At 38.6% G+C, this 16071-nt stretch overlaps 1 protein-coding gene across 1 annotated transcript in view; it reads right to left on the minus strand.

Annotated features, from left to right (window-relative positions):
• ARHGAP6 (Rho GTPase activating protein 6) overlaps positions 1 to 16071 on the minus strand; it is a 286203-nt gene that overhangs the window by 158464 nt on the left and 111668 nt on the right. The window contains 1 exon segment of the mRNA XM_027766368.1: positions 5144 to 5218. Coding sequence (XP_027622169.1) covers positions 5144 to 5218 — 75 coding nt within the window.

A 16071-nucleotide genomic window follows, 5' to 3' on the forward strand; every position in this document is an offset into this window, starting at 1 on the left:
GCCCCATACCAAAAAACCCCTAAAAAAAAAAAAAAAAAAAAAGGCAGTGAGAAACGGTATCACACCCACTAAGATGGTTTGAACGAAAAATGTTGTTCAGGATGTAGAGCCCTCACACATGGATGGAGAGAACATAAAATGGTTTGAAAAGCAATTTTTCGACCCTCAAAATGTTAAACATATGAAGGGGCTTCCAAAACTTATGGAAATGAATATTATGAAAAAACTATGCATGGGTTTCAAAATATTTTTGCACCAACATAAACTCATATTTTAATTCCATTTTCCATGAATGTCTGGAAGTCCCCTGGAGTTACCATATGACCTATCAATTCAACCTCTCAGTGTACACCCTAGAAAATGGAAAAAAAACACATCTGCACAAAAACTTGTCTGTGAATGTTCATAGCAGCACTATTCATGCCAAAAAGTAGAAACCATCCAAATGTCCACCAGCAGAAGAATGGATGAACAAATTATGGCATAGCCATACGGCAGAATTTTATTCCACCATAACAAGAATGAAGTACTGTTACATTCAGCAATGTGGATGAACCTTGAAATGATGCTCAGTGAAAGATGCCAGACATACTACATATTCCATTATAAGAAATGTCCAGAATAGACAAATCTATAGAGTGACAGATTAGTGTCTACCAGAGGCTGAAGAGGATTGGTGGATGAGAAAGGGTGATGGCAAAGGGGTACAGGTTTCCTTTTGAGGTAATGAAAATGTTAACTAATTGTAGTGATGGCTGCACAACTCTGAGTATACCATTAAAATGGGTGAATTGTATGGTATATGAGTTTGTTTTAAAGAAGTATTTTATTTAACTTTATTTATTTACTTACTTATTTTAATTTGGCCAGAGAGGGATGGGGTGGGGGGAGGGAAGCGAGAAACCAAGCCGCCAGGTCCGGGACTCAAACCATACTTGGCCATGTGAGAGTCCAGCACCCTTAACCACCACAACACCTGCTGGCCCCACTGATACAGCTGTTTTGGAAATGAAACACCGGCTCTCATTCCCTTGTGACAATGACATTCCCTTTTCTCAATGACACTGGGCTCTTCTGAGGGCACTAATACTCCTGAAAATTCACCCATATGGCTTGGTAGTGGCAGCAGCAAAAGAGGGCTTCTATGTGAGCATGGGGCTGCAACCTTTGGCCCCCTGCACATCGGGGTCCTTTTCAGCTTTGCTTCTGGGTTACTGAAACAAGCATTCTGCTCTAGCATCATTGTTTGGGCCTGCTCCTTGTGACTCCTTCCTTCCCATGTGGTGACCCCCTTCTCTGCATGCCTGTGGTTCCCATCAGTGAGAGACCTTTGCAGTTCATTGCTACTCCAGTATCCCATGTGGCCACATTCTCCAAATAGATGAAGTGCCACTTAAACACACTGGACCCTCAGTTCAGTGGCTTTCTCATACCTGACATTTAGTCATTTATTATTGCCCTTTTTTTTTTTTTCAGGAAAAGGATCTACTTTTTGTAGCATTTTTTTTTAAATTAGGCTATTGCTTTTAAATGCCACTGTGCTTTTCAATATTATAAGTAAAAATGAAATTAACCTTTATAGTCCAGTGAATGAAATGCCACAGCGATTGCTGGGTTAAAGGAAAATCTAAAATTTTCTTATAATTTTATCAACTTGGAGAACTACATTAGAATTACTGACACAGTTCTAATTTATTTTATTTTATTACTTTTTAAGGTTTTTGCCATAGGGCATGTGTATTTGCCAGAGAGAGACAAAGAAAGACAGTGAGAGGGAAAGTGAGAAATCACTCCCTGGTGGAATGGCCATGCCACAATCCCTTCTCCTCCATTCTCCTCTCAGATATTTGGGCATGTATTCAGACATGCCTGGAGTGATTTTCAAACTGCTGGATCTAGGACTCAAACTTCGGTCATTCATGTGGGAGTCCAGCACCTTAACCACCACACCATCTGCTGGACCCCACAGTTTCATTATTAATTTTCATCATAATTATTATTTTCTCTTGTTTTTTTTCCATGTCCTTTGACTCTCCCAACTATTTGGGGGCACAATGAACCATGTCTGTGGGTATTACATGCATAATGACAGCTAGTTCCATCCTGTCTCATGCTCCAGGTTTTGTATAAATCAGTTCATTATGCTAATAGAACTAAGTCTCAAAAGAAAGAATCCCTAGTGGTCAAATTAGCTACAATACATAGCTTCTAGGATTTAGCACTCTTTAAACCAACAGGTAAGTTTTGCCTACCCTAGACTAGTCTTAAATTCTGCAACCTCTAAAGCCCTTGAAATTGTCAGGTTTTAAAAGTTGATACCATTGCCTTCTGAAGGATGCTGGTGGCAGTGAGGAGGAGTAGGCTTCCTGCTTAAGGATAAGCAAGGCTGCAAATGAATGTCCCCAGAGAGCCCTCCTATGCTCATTCTGTACTGAAATGTTCATACAGGCTTCTCCCCAAACACGCTCCAGTGCTGTGGGTAATGGATGTCAAATAGTAAAATTCTCAGGCACACACTATATTACTTTTTAAGGGAAAAAGTGGGGGGAAATCAAAGGGTTTAACAATTTTATTCACTGGCTTACATTCAGCGACTCTGAAAATTTGGCCACTGCTCAGGTTTGCAAATTTCTATGGAAAATGAATTGTGTTTGGCACGCTTAATGAAATATGAGGCTGATAAAAAAAATGTTTCATGCTTTCTCAAGACCTTATGCCACTAACTATGCGGGATTGAAAAAACTGTTTAAATGTCAATTTAAACAATGTAAATAAACGATTTTCTATACCCATGTGGATTAATGTAATTCTGCTGATTTCATATCATAACTTGACCTAAGTTTCTTTGAGTTTTAATTAAGAAATATTTCACAGACAACACGAACATCTGATTAAGCAAGCTGACTTCAATAGAATTCTGTTTCAGAGACAGAAATGTTAATAAAATATTCTATTTTACACTATGGAGAATTGACTGCAAATTTAATTGACACTGAGGTTGTTAGGAAGCAGGTCTTGAACTCCAAGAAGGATTGAACCAAAAGAAATAAAAATATTATTGTAACAGCCCGAGTCATTATATAAAAGAACACGGTGGTGAATTCCATTGCAAAGTTCATGACTCTCAAATATTATCTCCAAACCAGTCATCTCAGAGTTTTATGGAGTCTGCTGTCCAACTGAGTTCTTGACCCTTCCAACTGGTATCTCAGGGTCATCTCAAACTGCACTTATCCAATACTGAACTCTTGACTTTCCCTTCTGGCAAATGTCTTTGTACCCCAGCCGCCCACATCTTAAAAGGTGTTTAGAAAGCATTTATCACAGTGCCTGGCATGCAGCATCCTCTCAATAAATGTTGATTATGATGATGATTGATGATGAAAATGATGATGATTTCTATCCACCCAGTTAGCTGAGTCACAAACCAAGTCATTTTTCTTTATTCTTCTCTTCACCTCATACTCCACATTTCATCTCTTACCAAGTTCTGTCAACTCTGCTTCCAAAATAAATCAGGAATCCAACCCCTCCCCTCTATCTCCACTTTTATCACCCCACTTCCAGCCTCCATAATACCTCTCTGGAACAAACTGAACAGCCCTCTAGCCAATCTAACCAGCCTCTCTTGCCCTTGCCCAATTAATTATTCATGGGGGGAAATAAGGAGTGATCTTCTTAAAGACAAACCTTCATTGTAAGACATGCCTAGCATATATGACATATTTATTAAGTCTGCCAAACAATCTTATGAGACAAGTAGTATTACAGGTGAGAAACTGAACAAAGAGAGGTTGGATGATATCCAGGATCATTCTGACTCTAAGAAGCAAAGCCAGATTCCATAGGCAACATGAACTTCAGATTAGTAGCCAGAGCTGCTACTCATAGGACTGTGCCATACCCAAGTGCCAAACTCTAACAACAAATAAGCAAGCAAAGACAGTCGATAAGCTTCCACTGTCCTGAAAATTAAATCCTTCCACGTAGGACTCCTCTGTGCTGAGAGATCTGTGTCAGCTTCCTTGATCTCCTTTCTGGTGAGATCAGTTGTTCCAGTTTTCCAAATAGCCATGAAAAAGGTAAATTCAGTTCCACTTAGGGTTTCTGCCTGTGCTATTTCCTATGCCTGACCTGCTCTTCCCAGGCATCAGCACAGGGCTGGATCCTCCTTGCTCTAGTCTCTGCTTAAACCTTACCCCATTGGAAATCCCTTCCCACACCTCCTCAATCTCAAGTTTAGTATCTCTGGTTTCTTGATTTCCATGCTGTTGGTCTTCTTCTTAGATCTTATCTCAACTTGCAATTGTTTTATATGCTTATACATTTATCAGTTGACTCTCTTTCCCATCAGGTTAAAAACTCACAATGATAAAGATTGTTTTTAGTTTTTTGTGTTTTTTTTTTTTTTTGAGAGGTTTTCACTATAGGGCGCGTACGCTCGCCAGACAGACAGAGAGAGACATAGAGACAGAAAGCGAGAAATCACCCCCCGGGGGGATGGTCACGCCGCAATCCCTTCTCCTCCATTCTCCTCTCGGGATCTTGGGCACGCACACACACGTGCCTGAGTTTTAAGCCACTGGGTCCGGGACGCAAATCACGGTCAACTACGTGGGAGTCCAGCAACATAACCATTACACTAAATGCTGGTTCCCAATAAAGATTGTTTTTCACTGTATTTCTACAATCTAGTATCATGCTTTGCACATAATAGGTGCTGAGTATTTTCATAAATGATTGAATGAAGACAAAAATAGTTTTGAAACTTCCACCTAGACCTTAAATCCTCCAAGCCTGGGCATGAGATTAAACATAAACTCATCTGAGGATGCTTTTAGTCAAAAGTAGAGTCCTGGGACTCTGTGCTATTTTAAGCACTTATTTTTGAATAAGTGCTTATCTTCTCAAGAATTTTTACATTTTGATTTTGAAATGTGTTGGTAATAAGTAATTCATAGAGTTCTTGACTGGCCATGATTTTTAAGTAAGCACTGTGTATGTTCGTGAATACTTACTAAGAGAATGAAAGGTACATTATCAATTGTTTTCACGGGTGATGAGATTGCTAAAAGCAGTAGCTGAGAATGAAATTGATACATGGTCAGTTTTTAGATATATCTGTAAGTATTTACATAATTACCTTGGGTGTCAATATTTTCCTTTTCGACTTGCAGACATTTGTGTGGGCTCCTGGAGAGCTTGTGGATCCTGGGCCCTGTAATCAGATAATGGTGTGAAATGGATGAAACAAACCAGCCGGAGTCCAGTCCCAAATCGACCACAATAGGACTCTGGGGCCCAGGAATCTGCATTTTAATTTACCTTCCAGGAAACTCTTAAGTTAGATGGAATATGAAATTTTTTTCTCTTCATATAGATTTATGTATATTGTTTTAGAAAAATAAACAATGAATATCCAGTGTCCACTCTTTAAGTTTGTAGTTGAATTCTTAGAAATACAAGATAATATTTCACATAAAGAGAAAATGTATAATATTAATTATGTTAAGGTTACTAAGAGTTCAGAAATGCAAATGATCAATAATATTTTTGGTAAAGTAAATAATCCCAGAAATACTTTTTGTTCACTTGCAGGTACACACAGAGACAATGGGACAGCATGAGCCATTCAGCTGGATGAAAAGAAAAGCAAGGTAGTGGCTTAGCACATAACTTGGTCGTCTTCTAGACTATAAGTGGGTTATGTCAAGAAAGTTAAAATAGAAGGCAGTCAGAAGCTTCCTGGGTTCCTCAAAAGGCAAAGGAGACTGATTTTTCTCTTTTAGTGAAAGGTAACCAAGGTCCAGAATATGAGTTTAAGTTCAAGCCAAGAAAACAATCAGCCATGTTTTTGGTGTCAAGTAAGCAAATGTAGTCATGTCCCTGTACAAAGAGCAAAGGGAAGCTTTGATGAGGATCTCACCAAGGCTTGCTTTATCTCTTCTCGCCCATAAGTATCTCTCATCCTTTTTGACACCGGATGTGTCAAAAACACATCAGTAGCAACTAACAGATGCTGGAGAATCTTTCCTTCCTTGCCTGTTGTGACATTCTACTCTTCACATGCCATTTCTCTTGCTCTCCAGTGCTTGGCAAGTGGACTGTGACCTTTCAGAAGAAAAGCAGGAGATCACAGGTTTGTTGTGACCTGGTCCCAAACCACCCCTCTAAACCCTTTTCTTGCTCTTCCTCCCAACATTCCAGCCAAACAGAACTGCTGACTCCCATACTCTGTGGATTCTTTGTCTTGGCTCTCATTATTTTTCATCTGTGGAATTCCCTTTACTCCTTCATTGCATGCAAACTAGCCCACCTGCTATTACATCTTGCTTGCATTCACTGTGCACTGGGTTCTGCATCCTTTTTCCTCCTCAAGAACAACACTGCAGCCATTCTGACACATCACCCATTTTCTCGTCTCAACTGGATCAGTCCCCTCAGCATTAAAACATAATGTGATATCTTTTAACTCTTGTATCTGAACACACAGAGAAGTTCTTGATCTGATTTCTTTTTTAGAGTTGCCACCTCATTTCTCTCCTTATTCCAACAAAAATCCTTCAGAGAACTGTGTATATACCTCACCTTCCATTTCTTCTTTTTCCAGTCTTTATTAAACCCATCTTCATCAGGCTTTTGCCCCCACCATTCATAAACTCTGCTATTATTAAATTTACCAATAACCTCTACATTGCTAAATCCTCTCATGAATCCTCATCTTACTTGACCCACCAGTAGGGTAAATCACATAACTTCTGCAAACCAGAACTCTTTTACCTACTGTACTTTTATTGACTGATAATTATATTAATGTATTACCTAGGTTTATACCTGGCAAATTGAGACTGTCATCTACCCAGTGGCAGCATCATACCTACCTAACACAATCAATTGCTCTGTCCCCTTTTTTAATTTTTTTTTTGTCAGAGGGCATGTGCACTTGCCAGAGAGAGAGAAAGAGAGATGAAGGTGGAGAAACAGCCCTCTACGTGGTATGGCCATGCCACAATCCCTTCTCTATTTCTCTATCCTGTGGGGATTTTTGGCCTCCACATACATGCACTGGGCATTTTTCAAGCCTTTGGTGCTAAGATTCAAACCACAGTTGACCACATGGGCTCTGGCTCCATTAAACACTAGGCCTCATGCTCCAGCCTTTCTCTCTCCTTTTAAAATGTTTTTTCAGTTGGCTTTATAGATGCCATGGTCTCGTTGGATATTCCTCTACCCCAACTGGCCACTGATCCTCAGTCTCTTATGCTGTTTCATCCTTATCTCCATGAATGTAATGTCATGGCTCTATCCGTGGACATTCTTCATCATTTGTCCACAACTAGCTTGTTGGTGATTCCCACCTATCTCATAGCTTTAAATGGCATCTATGTGTGGACAGCTCTCTAAAGTATAGCTCCAGCCAGGACTTTTGTTCTTGAATTCTCTTTGTTCTTCAACTTCCTCTGACCTGTTCCTCTATGGTCTTTCTCATCTAAGTCAATGGCGTCTCAATCCTTTGAGTGGCTCAGTCCCAAACCTCTGTTCTGTCACTAGTGACTTCATATCATACTCCATAGCCAATCCACCAGTAAATCCTGCTGCCTCTGCCTGCAAAACATTCCCTAGACTAACTACTTTTCATCATTCCTACTAGTTCCATCCTGGGCCAAGCTAACACTGATCCTCACCTCAATTAATAATAAAATTGCTGAAAGACTCAATAAGCAGATAGGTTCTGAAAACCTCTCATTCAAAACAGTCATTTCTCGTGGTTGAACACAATTTTCTCTGAGAAAATCTGTGGACTATTAGTGAGCCACTTCTAGTCATAGCCTTTTCTAGAAATGTATTCATGTTGATAATCCAGAAAAAAATATAGGTGCAGAAGTGCTTCCTAAAACTCCACAGTGAAGACTTAAACTGCTATGGAGAGTATGTTTATTCCTTAGCAGCTCAGAGGATTCTTTCTTTTTAGTTGACAAAAAAATTGTATATATCTGTCATGTACAACATAATTTTTGACATGTATACATTGTGGAATAGCTTAATTAAGCTGATTAATCTCATGAATCCTCATCTTACTTGACCCACCAGTAGGGTAAATCACATAACTTTTGCAAACCAGAACTCTTTTACCTACTGTACTTTTATTGACTGATAATTATATTAATGTATTACCTAGGATTATACCTGGCAAATTGAGACTGTCATCTACCCAGTGGCAGCATCATACCTACCTAACACAATCAATTGCTCTGTCCCCTTTTTTAATTTTTTTTTTGTCAGAGGGCATGTGCACTTGCCAGAGAGAGAGAAAGAGAGATGAAGGTGGAGAAACAGCCCTCTACGTGGTATGGCCATGCCACAATCCCTTCTCTATTTCTCTATCCTGTGGGGATTTTTGGCCTCCACATACATGCACTGGGCATTTTTCAAGCCTTTGGTGCTAAGATTCAAACCACAGTTGACCACATGGGCTCTGGCTCCATTAAACACTAGGCCTCATGCTCCAGCCTTTCTCTCTCCTTTTAAAATGTTTTTTCAGTTGGCTTTATAGATGCCATGGTCTCGTTGGATATTCCTCTACCCCAACTGGCCACTGATCCTCAGTCTCTTATGCTGTTTCATCCTTATCTCCATGAATGTAATGTCATGGCTCTATCCGTGGACATTCTTCATCATTTGTCCACAACTAGCTTGTTGGTGATTCCCACCTATCTCATAGCTTTAAATGGCATCTATGTGTGGACAGCTCTCTAAAGTATAGCTCCAGCCAGGACTTTTGTTCTTGAATTCTCTTTGTTCTTCAACTTCCTCTGACCTGTTCCTCTATGGTCTTTCTCATCTAAGTCAATGGCGTCTCAATCCTTTGAGTGGCTCAGTCCCAAACCTCTGTTCTGTCACTAGTGACTTCATATCATACTCCATAGCCAATCCACCAGTAAATCCTGCTGCCTCTGCCTGCAAAACATTCCCTAGACTAACTACTTTTCATCATTCCTACTAGTTCCATCCTGGGCCAAGCTAACACTGATCCTCACCTCAATTAATAATAAAATTGCTGAAAGACTCAATAAGCAGATAGGTTCTGAAAACCTCTCATTCAAAACAGTCATTTCTCGTGGTTGAACACAATTTTCTCTGAGAAAATCTGTGGACTATTAGTGAGCCACTTCTAGTCATAGCCTTTTCTAGAAATGTATTCATGTTGATAATCCAGAAAAAAATATAGGTGCAGAAGTGCTTCCTAAAACTCCACAGTGAAGACTTAAACTGCTATGGAGAGTATGTTTATTCCTTAGCAGCTCAGAGGATTCTTTCTTTTTAGTTGACAAAAAAATTGTATATATCTGTCATGTACAACATAATTTTTGACATGTATACATTGTGGAATAGCTTAATTAAGCTGATTAATATACAGATTATTCACATAGTTTTTGTGGAGAGAATACTTCTAATACACTGTTTTAATGATTTTCAAAAAAAACACATTGTTATTACCTATAGTCACCATTTTGTACAATAAATATCTTGGACATAGTCCTCCTATTTTACTGTAATTTTGTATCCTTGACCAACAGTACCCCAGCTCCCTTCTCTCCCCATCCTTTGGTAGCCACCATTGTACTCTCCGCTTTTGTGAGTTCAACATTTTTATATTCCATATATAAGTGAGATCATGTATTATGTGCTGTGTCTGGCTTATTTCACTTAAAACCTAATGTCCCCTAGACTCATCAATGTTGTAGCAAATGACAGGATTTCCTTCTCTTTTTTTAGGGCTGAATTCTCTTCTCTTGCTCATAACAAGATAGCACTGCTATATGATGGGGACTTATTATTCCAGCTGACAGAGTACAGAGTGGCTATTCCCCATGAATTTTGGGGAAGAGTGAGCTGATCTTGATAATACTACTCCATACCCTTGTTAATCCCAGAACCCAGGTCCAAAGACTTTCCTCTGCTCACTTGCAGCCAGCAGTGTGTGAGGGTAGAATCTTTTGGAAAATAATTACTTGAATGTAAGCAAGAGAGATGGGCAAAGGAAACCTTCCTTTCTCTGAGCCAGGAAGGAACCACCTCAGCACAAGTGACATTTTAGGTTGGATTCCTCTGTGGTGGGGGTGTCCTATGTACTATAGGATGTTTAGCAACATCCCTGGCTTCTACTCACTTGATACCAGTAGCATCTCTTTAGTTGTGACATCCAAAATTGTCTCCAAACATTGTCAGATATTCCCAGGCATGGGACAAGGGGACTGTCCCCAGTCAAACTGCCCCAGGTTCTCTTGCTATTAACCTAGGAATGACACAGAGAGGAACAGAGCATGAAGTAAAAATAATTTCAGGAAAAAGATCCAGAGTCAGTGGATGAAATCCAGTATACCTGTGGATTTTTTTATGATGTGAGCCTTTCAAATGCCTAATTATTTAAGTTGTTCAGGTACGGTTCCCTGTTTTGATCAGCTGCAGGCATCAGAGTGACCCAGGGCTTTATTCCAGAGCACCCTACAGCTTGGCCCTACCTTCGAGCAAGATGCCATGGTGGAGCAGAGTGGGGCAATTTCACATGAAAGATGGTAAGTAAAATGGCTTGTTTTCCCATTTCATAATCATTACTTATAAACTCATGTTATGGAATTATAGAATTTTAGAGCAGGAAGGGATTTTAGGGAAGAAGAATTAAGCCAAAACGAATGTCTATGTTCATCTTCAAAGGAAAGTCTTAAAAGAGGATCAAGTTATGGCCCTCTCAACATTAGGAAAAGTGTTATCATCCACTTTCCTCACTTCCTGAGCATGGCAAGTCACCATACATCTTGCATACAGAGCAAAGGGGAACATTTTCTTATAGACACATATCCTTAAATAGTCCCTACTCCTTAAGTGGGAATTTTATGTGGTTTTAGTGTCTAAATCAATTAGCTATTTACAGAAGACTTCCTGTCACTTCCAAAAACAGCACTGTCATTTAATTTTACCATCTAGCAATATTTTTTTAATGTGAGAACTGATGAAAACATAGAGCTGGCATAACTGGTAAACTATTAAGTTTATAGTATAGTGGGAAAGGGAAGAAGGCAAAAATTATCATTCATATCTTTTATTGTTTTTTGCATTTACATTTTTGCTTATTGTAAGAGCAAGGCAAGTTTATAATTAAAATATCAGAAATACAAAAATAAGCAATGTGAGTACTATTAAAACATCCATATTACCACAGTCATTCAATGATTATTTCCTAGTGAGTACTCTCAAAAATATTGCTCTTGATATTAAGATTTCCTTTCTCAATACTGTGATGTTATTTTATATTATATTTAAATATCCCTTTTATGAGATTTAGCTGTTTCTATTGATAATTCATCCCCACTGTAAACAGTGCTGTATATGAATGGTTGGCTGAAAAATAAATTACACATGCTTAAAGGCAAAAATATAAAAGGAAAACACAAACTCAAAGAAATTCCAAAATCTGGACCATGGTGTAGGATATTGTTGGTTTCAGAATACTGTTAGCACTGACCTGCAGCTCCAGTCATAAAGCAACTAGACTCACCAAAGGTTCAAGTCAGGGCTAAGCACAGACCCAAAGAGGAGAACTAGAGGAAAGAACAGTCTACGGGGAAGGAAGGAACACCAGCAACAGGCTCGATGAGCAAACACTTCAAATGAACCTCATGGAGAAATGTGCAACAAACAAAGCCCAAGCACATTCCCTCAGTTTATTTCATAGAGCCGCTGCTTAGAGAAAAGAGCAGGTTACCTGATCATACTATTCATATAAAGATATACTTTGCTCTCCTCTACAGAAATCCTGTGATGGCAATTCTAATGATCTATATTTAGACAGATGTACCCAAATACCTGCATTTACATAGATATCTGTATTTCTATTCATGCCTGTATTCCTACCTCTACCTGGACCCACACATGCACCTGCAGTGTACCTGTATATCCATCCATCTATACAGAGATGGTTCACACCTGAGTGTCTATCAGAACCCCCCCGCCCCGGGGTGCTTGCAAAGACACAGACTACTGGCCTCCATTCCAGAGACTCAGATTCAGTAGGGTTCTAACAGGGCCTAAGAATCTTCATTTCCAACATGCTCCCATGTGACCCAAATGTTGCTTGTTCAGGGATTACCCTTTGAGACTTGCTGCTTATACTTGTACCTCTATTTTTTTCTCTTTCTCTCTGTCTTGCTACCAGTCTCTACTTTAATGAGCCTATGGTTATTCCCACATACTTTTACTCTGATTCATTATCATCGATTGCTAATATAAACCATACTGCTAAATACTACACAAAGCAGATACTGTGGTGCTTTCAAAGTTCTCTGCTGCTAATTTAATAATTAAAATTATAAGATATAAAAATATAAGATATAAAAGTTATTAATATGTACAGTCTTTCTCTCTGGAGAATAGTGAAATTGGGGTACATTTTTTTGCTTTTACTTGATTTTCACTGGCTTTTGCTTTTAACTTGATGCATTTACATCTTAACGATTCAGATTTATTTTCCAAACAGTGAGATGAAACAGGACAACTCAAAGGCAGCTTCATTTTGAAATTGGCCAGGCTTTTGTAAACAAGCTCTTGACAGAGCAATTTATAATTCTCTAAACAGCTGGGGGGGGAAATATCACACAGAAAAGCAGATGTTATTCTTAACTTCTTTTTTTTTTTTCAGGTCTACAATCATTGTGTACAGCACCAGATCCACTGCATCACTTCAAGTAAATTCTGGCTTTGCTGGATTTCAACCATGTTAGCCATATTGGAGATGTAGGTCAAAGAACAAAGCTTCTTGGAGACAGATCTGTGGCCTGCCTTCTCATGGTAGTTTGACAGCGCTTGATTTAAGGGTTGTGTGAGCTCATGTTTGCAGTATGCAGTGGGAATACAGTTCCCTCCATGCCAACCTTAACCTAAATAAAGCTGGGCCTGCATCTCCTCAGGGTCAAGTTAAAGAATATGGGCTGTGCTGTCTCAGACCTCAGCGGGTACCAATTAGTGGGAGACAAGACATTTACACAGAAAACATACTCAGTAATTTTAATGGATAAACAGCTACAGGATTCAGAAAAACGGAGGTCACTGTGCACTGGTGCAGTTGAGAAAAACTTCATATTCCATTTGTTCAAATCTTGAGGAACAAAGGTTATTTTTCCAGAAAGCGAAATGCAGAAAAGGGAGGCAAATTTTTACAGATAAGGTCAAACCAAAGACTGTCTGGAGCCAGGAGTTAATGTGTGACAAGAGGAGGAATGATCCCAGACATGAGAAATTTCCATACTGAGATGATTATAAATTACAGCCACCTGCAACCTATCGAAAATGACTTTTATGGTATCAGAACAGGATAGATGAGAGATAGAACAAAAACCTGTGCTGTAATGGAGAAAGGGAAGATGTGTGTTTTGGCCAATTAAAAAAAAATGAAAACAAGACAGAACAAAACCTCTTTCCTCCTCTACACTTGCACACATGCTCACACACACATGCACACACACTTTTTAGAATAATTCTAAATGATATATAACTTCTTTCTGCTCCCACTAAACATTTAAAATGTCCCTAATTTCAAGTATTTCACCGAATAGTCACTGAATAAATTGTACAGCCAGCAAACATTGAAATATAGCTGTCGCTTAAAAATGTCACAGAAGAGAGCACTGGTGTAATATCAAAATATGTATTTTAATATCTACAGCTGTATATGTGTGTAAGTGGGTGTAAATGGTGTTTTTGATGTTAAAAACATATCAAGTATTTCATCATTTTTCTCAAGTTTGCTATGAAGGGAAACTTGCTGGAAGCAAGACAGTAGGAGAAATGGTGACTACTTCTAAGTGTAGCGATTTGTTTCAAAATTCCAAGTTGTTTAAAAACTTGTTCCATAGGGCGTACATTTAGTTGCAAAATGCAATTCTGATGTAAAGTTTAGTATGAAAGACAGGAAAAGTTATCTTTTTCAGAATGAATTTCTTTTTTAAAAATCATGTAATATTTTAAATATACAGTGTAATAAATGCCACTCACAAATAACTTCTCAATAAAATAATTGAATAAAAACAAACATTATCTCTCAGATCTTAGTACCCAGAACTTCAACAGATATAAGACAGACAGAAATACAGACACATACTCATTCAAATCAAATGTAACTCTGTTAAAAACAACCTTGTGGGACAGCAGGCGATATGATGGTTAAGGGGGCTGGACTTCCACATGGCTGGCTGCGGTTCTAGACCTGGACCTGGTGGCTTGCTTTCTCACTTTCCCTTTCTCCCTCTCTCTCACTCTGTCCCTCTCTGGTCAAATTTAAATAAGTAAACATCCAAACAAATTTAAACAAAAAATAATTCTTAAAAAAAAAAAAAAAAACCTTGTGCTAAGAGAAGTTGTAACTACCCATCACACCAAAAAAATGCTACAGTCATTACAGCAGTTCTCACATCATTTAAAAAGAAGAAATTTTAAGAACACAAAGCAATTGTTCAAAACAAGTTGCCATTGAACATTCAAAGACATCTGCCACAGAAATGGAGTAAAACATTTCTCACCTTTCATTTACAGAACCTTAGCATAAATAACAGTGCTGCCAATATTCTAGTGATAAATCTTTGTCAAAGAAATTACAGTTAAAGTGACAGCTCTGGAACATGAGATAAGATGGATTAAGAGACTACCTTGTCTTTTTGCTGTGAGGACACATGCATGAGTAAGTTGGTGGGGACACCCACTGAGATAGTGATGCTAACTAACCTCACAGATGCAGAATGCCTCAAGTTGGAGGAACATCTCAAAAACATTGTTGGAGAATTAAGAAGATATTTTAGTAAATCATCTATATAGTACAGGCTTTCTCAACTTTGGCATTGAGATTTGTGGTGGGATCATTCTTTGTTGTGGGGGTAGGGGCACTATCCCATGCCTTGTAGGGTGTTTAGCAGAATCCCTTGACCTCTATCCACTTGATGCCAGTGGTACGCTCCTCTTCCCAAATATGACCACAAAAAAGTCTCCAGACATTGTTGGCAAATGTGTCCTGGGGGACAAAATTACCCCAGTGAGAAACATGGAGAACACATACTCACATAAACTTATTTGATCAATTGATGTTTTAGATATTATAAAACTGTTCACAATTTTATATTCATAAGGAACTCATTCCATGAATTTCACCAAAGTGTCAAACACAATGTTTCATATTTAAGCACAATAGACTGACAAACCTAGAATGACTGCTTCTTAGGTGTAAACATGTCTATGGCCTGTTAAAATGCTTCTAATGATCTTGTGAAAATTTCTAAGAAATATCATCCAGAATTTGTGAGTTGGGGCTTAAATCAAAATGTTATCACTATTCTACATGATGTTACTTATATTTTAGATGCAGGAAAATAATTTGTTTCTGTTGTTTAAATAGAATCTCTGAAATGCATATGAAAAAATGCTCAACATCCCTTATTATAAGAGAGATGCAAATCAAAACCACAAGTTACCACCTAACCCTGGATAGAATGGCTAAGTTTAAAAAAAAAAAAAAGAATGATAAGTACTGGCGAGGCTGTAGATGAAAGGGAACTCTCCTACACTGTTGGTGGGAATGTAAAGTAATGAAGCCACTGAGGAGAACAAGGTCTACAAAATAGAACTACCATATGATCCAGCAATTCTACTCTTGAGTATCTACCTGAAGGATAGGAAAATGCTCAGCTGGAAAAACACTTGCATATCCATGTTTATTGCAGCATTGCTAAGACATGGAACCAACTCAAATGTCCAAGAACAGATGAATGGATTGAAAAAGTGTGGTACATACACACTACATAGTACTACTCAGCCTTAAAAAAAAAGAGACCCTGACATTTGATAGAAAGTGGACAAATATGGAAGAGTTACTGCTAAGTAAAGCAAGCCAGAGTATGAAAGAGAGTAAGTCCCCATTCAACACATACCAAATGTCCGCACTCTATGGCAGAAATGGAAAGACTGGAAGGTATAAAAGCATGGAGAGCAACTGTGGGTACTAGACACAGGGTGGGGGGGGGGGGGGAA

Source organism: Tupaia chinensis, unplaced genomic scaffold, assembly GCF_000334495.1.
Source record: "Tupaia chinensis unplaced genomic scaffold, TupChi_1.0 Scaffold142808_1, whole genome shotgun sequence".
In the NCBI taxonomy this organism is placed as follows: domain Eukaryota; kingdom Metazoa; phylum Chordata; class Mammalia; order Scandentia; family Tupaiidae; genus Tupaia; species Tupaia belangeri.